The sequence below is a fragment of the Chiloscyllium plagiosum genome, chromosome 25, assembly GCF_004010195.1.
Source record: "Chiloscyllium plagiosum isolate BGI_BamShark_2017 chromosome 25, ASM401019v2, whole genome shotgun sequence".
Taxonomy (NCBI): Eukaryota; Metazoa; Chordata; class Chondrichthyes; order Orectolobiformes; family Hemiscylliidae; genus Chiloscyllium; species Chiloscyllium plagiosum.
In genome coordinates, this window is record NC_057734.1 from 27,106,171 (window position 1) to 27,115,488 (window position 9,318).

Sequence of the window (9,318 nt, forward strand, 5' to 3'; positions counted from 1 at the left end):
ACTTCGGGAGAGGCAGCAGAGAAAAGTGGCCGAGCAGAGGCTGATAGCTAAGTTCGGTACCCATAGGGAGGGCCTCAACCGGGACCTTGGGTTCATGTCACATTACAGGTGACCACCATTGCACTATACACACACACACACACAGGCACTCCTGTACACACAGACACACATACACACAGACGCGCACATAGACACCCACACACACCCTTACAGGCACACACACTCCCACACTCACACATGCACCCCCTCACAGACTTAAGACACTCTGCACTCACTACAAACACACACACACACATACATTTTCTCGCACTCACAACCCCCAACCCAGACAGACAAAGACCCACATGCACACTCATATTTTGTGGGGTGAATTTGTACTTGCAGGGTTACATTGTACTTTGCTCAAAAACTGCATGCATTCATGTAGAATTCTGAGCTCAAAAACTGCATGAATTTATGTAAAACTCCGTTATCTCACTTTTTAGATTAGAATCAATCTAAACATCATGGCATAGACAGAGAACACAGGGGGCCAACACCTTCAACATATTGTCTAGCTATCAGCATTGTTAACAGCTAACCTGAGAATGCAACTTATTTATAAAAAGGTTTTGTGATTTACACATGAAAGAAGTGAAACTATCATTATATTCTAATAGATGAAAGGCTTAACAGACAATCAATTTTTAAAAGTATAATTTCAGTTACATCACACTAAATTTTTGCTATAAATTCTGTGTTAGGATTGAGCTCTCCATTATCACCTGATGAAGGAGCATCGCTCCGAAAGCTAATGTGCTTCCAATTAAACCTGTTGGACTATAACCTGGTGTTGTGATTTTTAACTTTCATAAAGGCTTATTAATGCAAATATTTTTTAACGGAAACCACATAATTAATTAGACATAAGCCAATAACGTAAAATATCTGCAAACTAATACGTCCTAATTTTTAATAAACAATAATGAATGCAATTAAAGAGAGTCATGTAATAAGCAAAGCAAATTGTTAAATATATGAAATCAAAAATGCTGGAAATGCTTAATCTGGTCAGGCAGAAACCGTGACAAGAGCACATAAGGTGATATTTCATGTCTAGCCCATTTATATATAGACTGTAATATTCTGCTTAGGTTATTTGAAAGGCTTTGAACACTATTATGTTTGACTTGGACTTATACATACCAGATGCTAATAGAATAACCTCTGAAAAATTGCTCCCAGAAGTGCTTCTTATCCAACTTTGTTAAATGAGAAGGTTAGGTGAAGGAAGTCTTAAGTATTTTGGAATTCTTGTATTTCAGAAGCATAACTGTTACAACTTGCCAAGTTAACAAGCTCTTGGAACTCACATGGGCACACTTTTGTTATAATGAACAGTATCGGTTGTCACAAATTAATATATATTCATTGTACACAGTAATTTTTGGAAACGCGAACTACTAAATAATGTGCCTTTGTATTAATCATGTTAATATGGTTTTTCAAATCCTCTAGCCTTACCGAGATGGCTGTTCACCAACGACTAAACTGCAACGTCTGCTGGCTGAATCCCGACAGATGGTTGCTAGTCTGGAACGAAGCACTCAAGTTCCTCATAGCTTATCATCCTGTACTAACAACAATAATAATGCAAGGGTAAGTGGGGTTGCACAAAATAATTTCTGTATTTAAAAGGAATGTGCAGAGGCCTACCTCTTGTAAGCCATACTTCTCAATCAAAAATAATAATGCTGTCTCAACGTTTAGAAATTATAAAAGCATCCCAGCATTGGATTTCTCATCAGTCTATCCTCTAAATTTATATCACAGTTCATGATTTGAAGTGTAAAAGTTAACACACATGATATGTGTTTACTGTATATAGGTATTGTAAAACAACTTGCATCCATCCCCTTTCTTGGATCTGATTTTTGTTATCAATTGGATCTTGAGTATATTTTGCTCCTGTGGAATTGCAAGATTAATCAGATGTCATAGTGCGCATGGATGGAGAGGAATTACTTTGTGTCAGGCTGCCAAGCTCTCATCACTTCAATTTCATGGTCAGAGATCAAAACCATCCCAGAGAGATAGCAAATTTGCAATGTATATTTTCCTGTATGTCAGACAATGGAGAATGTGGCTGTTGATAAAGATTTGAATTTACCCTGTTATTTCATCATCAACTTGGAAAAGGTGCAGAATTTGGAGGTAAATATTTAAACCTTCAGCTATTTGATATGTTGGAAAGCCTTCAGCTACATCACTGCCATAATAATGTACACAAATATAAAATATCTCAACTTAACTTTTGAAATGTTTTTATATTTCCTGACAGATTGTGCCTATTTGAAGGAATGCAAAATATTAAACTCTAGATTACTTGCATTTATTTTCATTTTAAAAGTTGAGCAATGCAGCAGTACTTGTGTGTGCATTGACAAAGCAGTTCATCCTTGAGAATTCAGCTGTCGTGCTAATCCTGACATAAGAAAACCTCTGAATCAATTTATGACTTGCACCAGCCTTTCAAGGGCCATCTTGGAATACAGCAGAGATGCCATCACCACCTTTCTGTGAACTAACTAGGTTTTTCACCATTCCTAAGAATTGCTCAAAGCTGCACATGTTCAGAAAGCAAGATCCCTCTTTTCCTTACATACTTCCTGTGTTATATGGTTTTGATCCTAGAATTGACTGACAGAAATTTCTCCCAACTCTCTCACTCTTTGGAGGTATTCACAGATTAGAAAATCCAGAGTCCTCAGTTGTGGAAAATGTGACTCCAGAATTTATGCTCGGGAGGAAATGGTAAATAGTGAGTGTGAACAGTGATGGAGTAAATACCCCAACTACTTAAATATGAACAATCAAGTAACTGCTTGAATATTGCTGAAAACAAACTTGTACCATGGGTCTCAAAATGATTAGCTGATTGAATCAAACAATCTGTTCCTTTGGTTGTTCATTACATACAAAGTGTTGACTTGCAAAACCTAAAAACAAGATATTGACAATTAAATGTGATCCTGTTTTGGGGCAGCATAGTTGAACACTCCTGAGTGTGCCAGTGTCTACACAAACAACTAAATTCAGTTTATCAGACAAGCCTGTATGGTGGCTCATTTATATTTGCAAGCAATGATATACATTTATAGAAAGACTCATTCTCAAACAGAACGAGTTTTTGTATCTTTCATGTTACTCGAGAGCTGGGGCAGCCAGTAGTTTTTCCTTAGCTGAGGCGTTGCCATGGCAAAAATGAACTTTCCCACCAATCAGCCACCATTTTCTCCAGTGGGTGTAACTGGTAATTATTTGAAATTTGGCCTGGTCCTGATTAGTGCAAACTGAAATGCACCAATAATGCATCTCTCTGCCACCATGTTTAGAATAACTGTTCTGCTTATTTGCACGGTTAGCTCAGTTGGCTGAATGGCTGGTTTGCATCCCGAGAGTGACGCATATGGAACAGGTTCAATTACTTTATCAGCTGAGGTCACCATGAAGGTCTCAATTTCGCCCCTCGCCTGAGACATGGTCAGGTTAATCACTCTAAGGAGAGTGCTGTCCTATTGTCTTCTGGGACTATGATCATTTTATATTTACAATATAATTGTAATTGCAATACAATAGACTGTTGTTTCAAGGTAGGAAATAGCAACCTAAAATTACATTGACCTAGTTTTATTATGTTATTTTGTCTTGTCACTCCCTAAGCAAAACCTGTTGATTAACTCTTTGTAAGCTGCTGCTAGAGTTACTACTTTTAATCTACGTTAAGAAGATTACACTTGATAAGTGAAAATACTTTTGCATTTTTGCTTCTTTATCTGTTTCATCCAATATACAAATCTGTTTTTTAAAAACCCAAGTGATAGGCAATATTATATGTTTTTTTCTGTAATTTACAATTTATTGATTTCATGCTTTAGCTAAATGTGGATTTGAAGGTGTGGTAAATTGTTTTGTAATCGTTGAACGATAAACCAGTTAAAACACAACTGGGGGACTTGAAATCAAGCAATTTGTATAGTACTACAAGTTCTAAACCTACGTTGTTTCTCTTTGAGGTCCCAGTGAAAACTAAAGTTGTAAATTTACAGCAAGATCAATGGATAATTCATTTCCCATCTTCCACCAGAAGGAAAGAATTGAGCTTATACATTGTGAAGAATAGTAACTAACTTTTGGCAGCTGTTCAGTACTCAAAGTCCACTTGAACTTGTAGTTTATTTGCATTTATAAATATCACAAATTGCTGGAGAAACTTTTTCTCCGGGAAATAGATGGCAATATTTATTGTTCTATCCTAGTTGCAGTGGCAACTGAATAACTTGCCAGATAAACTGCACAAAAGCATTTAGAGTCAACCAATTCCATTATGGCCAGATGAGTGGTAGATTTCCTTTTTTGTGGAATGTTGTTGAGTCAGTTCGGTTTTTGATGAACTGAGCTCTTATTGTCATTCTGGTGCTAGCCCACAAATTACTCAGTAGGATTTTTAATTGTAACTTGCAGCATGGCAACAATTATCAACCAGAACTACTTATTTCTTCTCAATATGCGAAGGGTGGATTTCTTTCATCCCATGATCATTAACTTGTTGGTCTTAGCTCCCACGTTTGCTCTAAGACCCCAACTCTTGACCTGTTCTGAGACTCCAGGACTTGTATTCTGTGCACTGCTTGTACTCCCAGCAGGAGCTGCTGTAGCCTTTGGTACTGTAGGCACTACACAGCTGTTTTTTTAGCATCTCTCTGAGATGGAGCTTTCTCCCAGGCGAGGGGCAAAAGTCATGCCTCCAGCCAATTAACTCTCCTTTGAATGTTAAGTGATTGTGAGACAGATAGTAACAGTGGTAATGCTGTTCCCAGTTGACTCAGCAGGTAGTAGCATAGGAAACCTTACTCTCTGAAAAATCTGAGTCATTAATTTAATTGTTTTATAATGGTATCAGTCTCAAAATGATGTTCTTTTAAAGGTCCTTTCACTACCATTATTTTCCTGTAATATAATTCGCAAAATGGAAAGCAAGGAACGATAGCAACAAAAACAGAAACTGGGAAAGCTCAGCAGGTCTGGTAGCATCTGTGAGAGAAATCAGAGTTTACATTTTGGGTCTTGTGACCCTTCCTCAGAACTGTGTTCTGAGTCACTCAACCCAAAACGATAACTCTGATATCTCTCCTCAAATGCTGCGGAATCTGCCAAGCTTTTCCAGCAATTTGCTTTTTATGATTGATAGCATCCACAGCTTTATTGGTTTTTGTTAAGGAACAACAGCATCTTATTTATCAGATACTGCTGTTTATTTCTTAGTATTGAAAAGACACAAAGCAATTATATTTCCTGCTAAAAATCACACAATGCCTGCTTATAGTCCAACAGGTTAATTTGGAAGCACTAGCTTTCCGAGTGCTGCTCCTTAAACACCTGATGAAGGAGCAGCCTTCAGAAAGCTAGTGCTTCCAAATAAACCTGTTGGACTATAACCTGGTTTTGTGTGATTTTTAAGTTTGTACACCCCAGTCCAACACCAGCATCTCCAGATCATATTTCCTGCTAGACTAATTCTCTAGCTTTCACATACTATAACATTGCAGATAGGTTTTGATCTCTCTTGAATTGGAAGTTCAATCGTTTGCCAAAATGGCATTGTTATAATTCATAATTATTTTTGAAGAAAAGATCAACATACCAAATCTGCAATAAATGTTTTAAATGGGATAATATGGTAAGCAGCTATTAATGTGTTTTTGATGGTTGGCAAGTAACAGTGGGCTTTTCATGTTGGTGTAGCAGCTAATTTGGGTCATTTGAGCACAGATTCCATAACAGTAATCCGTTTCAGACTTTAGTAGTCAGTTGTTAGTTTGTGTCTTGTGGTACAGTGGTAGCCTCTGGACTAGCACATCTGGTTTCAAGCTCCACCAGTGCCAGAGATATGACTCAATAAGTTGATTCAAAATATTTAGACATCAATTAGTACACTTCACAAATATGTGAGAGTTCATTAAGTTAATTATGTCAGTAGATGAGCAATCTGTTGCCTTAACATTTTAATTTTGTATGTGAGGCTTGTTTAAAAAAAAGAGTAAAGTCCATCATGGAATGAAATCCACATTCCACTCCAGAGGAATCTGCATGTCCCTGTGCAAGTATTTAGAAAATTAATAAAATGTTATCATTCATTGCAAGGGGATTTAATTTTAAAAGTAGGAAGGCAATGCTTCACATACAGGGCATTCCTGAGAATCTGTATACAGTATATCTCCTTATTTAAGGTAGACTGTCAATGTGTTGGAAACAGTTGGAAGATTTACGAGACTAATACCAGGAATTAGTGCCTTGTCTTGGAAGGAAATGTTTGACAGGGTAGACTTGCAACTGCTGAAGGTTAGAAAAATAAAAGATGACTTCATTGAAACAGCTAAGATTCTGAGTGATATGGACAGAATGGATGTGGAGAATCTAGAACTTGGAGTCATTGTTACACAAAATAAGGGGTTGCTCATTTAAGACATGAAGCTGAAAAGACAACAGAATTTTTGAGAATATTTGTAGCTCAGGCTGATGATAAGTTATCTTGCTGAGCTGTTTTCAGATGTTCCTCACCATGACTAGGTACATCATCAATGAGAGTCTCTGGTGAAGCGCTGGTGGTATGTCCCGCCTCTCTATTTATAGTTCTTGGTCTCTTAAAGTGGGTGATGTCATTTCCAGTACTTTACTTTTTTTTTCAAGAGAAGATAGATGGGATCTAAATTGATTATTGATGGAGTTCTGGTTAGAATGCCACGCCTCTAAGAATTCTCATGCGTGTCTTTGTTTCACCTGTCCTCGGATGTGTGTGTTGCCATAGTCCAAGTGGTGTCCTTCTTTGTCTGTATGTATAGGAACTAGTGATAGTGGGTCATGTCTTTTGGTGGTTAGTTTGTGTTCATGTATCCTGGTGGCAAGTTTCCTGCTTGTTTGCCTGGTGTAGTGTTTTTTTTACAGTTCTTGCTTGGTATATTGTAAATGACGTTAGTTTTGCTGGTAGTATCTAATGGATCCTTTAGGTTCATTAGTTGCTATTTAAGTGTGTTGGTAGGTTTGTGGGCTACCATGGTGCCAAGGGGTCTGAGTAATCTGTAAGTCATTTCTGATATGTCTTTGATGTAAGGTAATGTGGCTATGGTTTATGGTTGTGTTGTGTCTGCTTGTTTGGGTTTGTTTCTGAGGAATTGGAAGGAGGATTGTGTTTATTGGGTACCCGTTTTTCTTGAAATGTCACATAGATATTTTTCTTTGCTGTTTGTAGTTCTTGGGTGCTGCAGTGTGATGTAGCTTGTTGAAATAATGTCTCGATGCAGCTCTATTTGTGGATGTTGGGATGATTGCTTCTGAAGTTAAGTATTTGGTCAGTGTTTGTTGTTGCTCTGTAGACCCTGGTTTGAAGCTCTCCGTTAACTGTATGTTCAATAGTCACAACTAGGAATGAGAGTCTGTTGTTCTCGTCTTTTGTGAATTTCCTTCCTCAAAAGCCAGTGGGAGTAGAGCCTTCGAATACTTTTATGGGACAGATTGATAGATTCTTGGCTATTGGGGATTTTGAGGTTACAATCTGATTAACCATTGTCTTATTGAATGGTGGAGAAAGTTTGAGGGGCCAAATGGCTGACTTGTGCTCCTAGCTAACATATTTGTACATTGCACACACTCTCAGCACAGTAGCTGCATGAGAAACTTAGTTGAGTGAGGAAAGCAAGGATACACTGTGATAGCTTTAGTATTATTTTGTTACATTTATCTTCTTAAAATGAAATAATTGGTGGTTTAATCAAGATTAATTATAGGAAAATAACATGTCTTGGTTAAGAGTTTTGGCATACTTTAAGTGACGTTGTTTAATTCAGTGAATTTTAAATTTTGATCTATAACCTATATTTAAATATTTAAATCTTGAACAGTTATCATATAATATTTTTTGCAGGATGGTTGCTCGCTCTAATATGAGAAAATCACTCCTGTATGACAAGATAAAACAACAAAAGATTGCAAAATGGAGTGAATGCTTTAACAAGAACTTTAGACGACAATGGAAGAAGCATTAAACTGCCAATATCTATGACAGTTACACTTAATATTTACCGGACCAGATTCTGATGTGTTTTAGGATGCAGATATGAAAATTGCAAATAAATACTTGGAAGCAATTGTTATTTGTGGACAGTTATAACTATAGTAATGGTATTTCAAGCTGTAAATGTTTTATTTTTAATATCCCAGTCCTGATCAGACTATCAGGAGTATCTGTTGAAATTAGACACAGAAAATAATCATGTTCAAGGTGGTGTTTTAGAGCAAGATCACAACACTTTTATAAATGAATTTTGCTGTTTATAACATAGTAAATACATTTTTAAAATCTCGTTTATATAATCAAATAAATTGAGTGGCTGAAATCCAGATAGAGGAAATCCGTCTTCATGAATTCTTCAATCAGCTGATTAAACTAGCCCAGTTTTAACCATAGTTACAAAGCATATGTGATATCAAATGCAGAAAAGAGAAACTCCAGTGAACCATCAATATGTAGAGGGCTTCTCCTGATCTTTTGTGTTTCTGTTGCTTACCTAGTCATGAGTCTTTCTGCATTGTTGGTAATCCATTTAATGAAGTACTCTTCCTGATCTACATCTATATTTATTTTGAATACTGCTGTTAATCTGTAAAACTAGTGAGAATGTGAATTTGTATTACTAGGGGGGAGGCTCAGTGGTTAGCACTGCTGCCTCACAATGCCAGGGACCCAGGTTCAATTCCTCCCTTGGGCAACTGTCCACGTGGAGTTTGCACATTCACTCCATGTCTATGTGGGTTTCCTTTGAGTGCTCTGGTTTCCTCCCTCCAAAGAGGTACATTGGCCATGCTAAATTGCCCATCGTGTCCAGGGATGTGCTTGTGGGTAAGGTGGATTTGCTGGATTACAGGGATAGGGTAGGCCCTACGAGTCTGGGGTATGCTGTTTAGAGGGTTGATGTGGACTCGATGGGCCAAGTGGCCTACTTCCACACTGTATTTCTATGATTCTAGATGTCAGCAACGTTGTTCCTTGAACAACTTTCCTTTATTTTTTTAAGCTTTTCTGATTTGATTTAGCATGATCTTTCTAAGCCCCTGGATTTTATTACTGAAACATTAACATTGCAAAATGAATCCTTTTCTAATAAATCATTGACAAGATGTTGAGAAAAGACTGATTCAGAAAGACAGTACATTTGAGCCATTGATCACACAGGCTAATGAAATACTGTACAGTATACAAAACATTATATACATATTTGAATG

General features: G+C 37.2%; 1 protein-coding gene across 4 annotated transcripts in view; it reads left to right on the forward strand.

Moving 5' to 3' along the window:
* Nucleotides 1-8,812, forward strand: part of ccdc62 (coiled-coil domain containing 62) — a 50,811-nt gene extending 41,999 nt beyond the window's left edge. For all 4 annotated transcript variants that reach the window (XM_043715773.1, XM_043715774.1, XM_043715775.1 and 1 more), the window contains 2 exons: nucleotides 1,498-1,638; nucleotides 7,961-8,812. In XM_043715773.1, the coding sequence (XP_043571708.1) occupies nucleotides 1,498-1,638; nucleotides 7,961-7,978 (159 nt within the window). In that variant the 3' untranslated portion in view covers nucleotides 7,979-8,812. The remainder of the gene's footprint in view (nucleotides 1-1,497; nucleotides 1,639-7,960) is intronic.
* The last annotated feature ends 506 nt before the right edge of the window (nucleotides 8,813-9,318 follow it).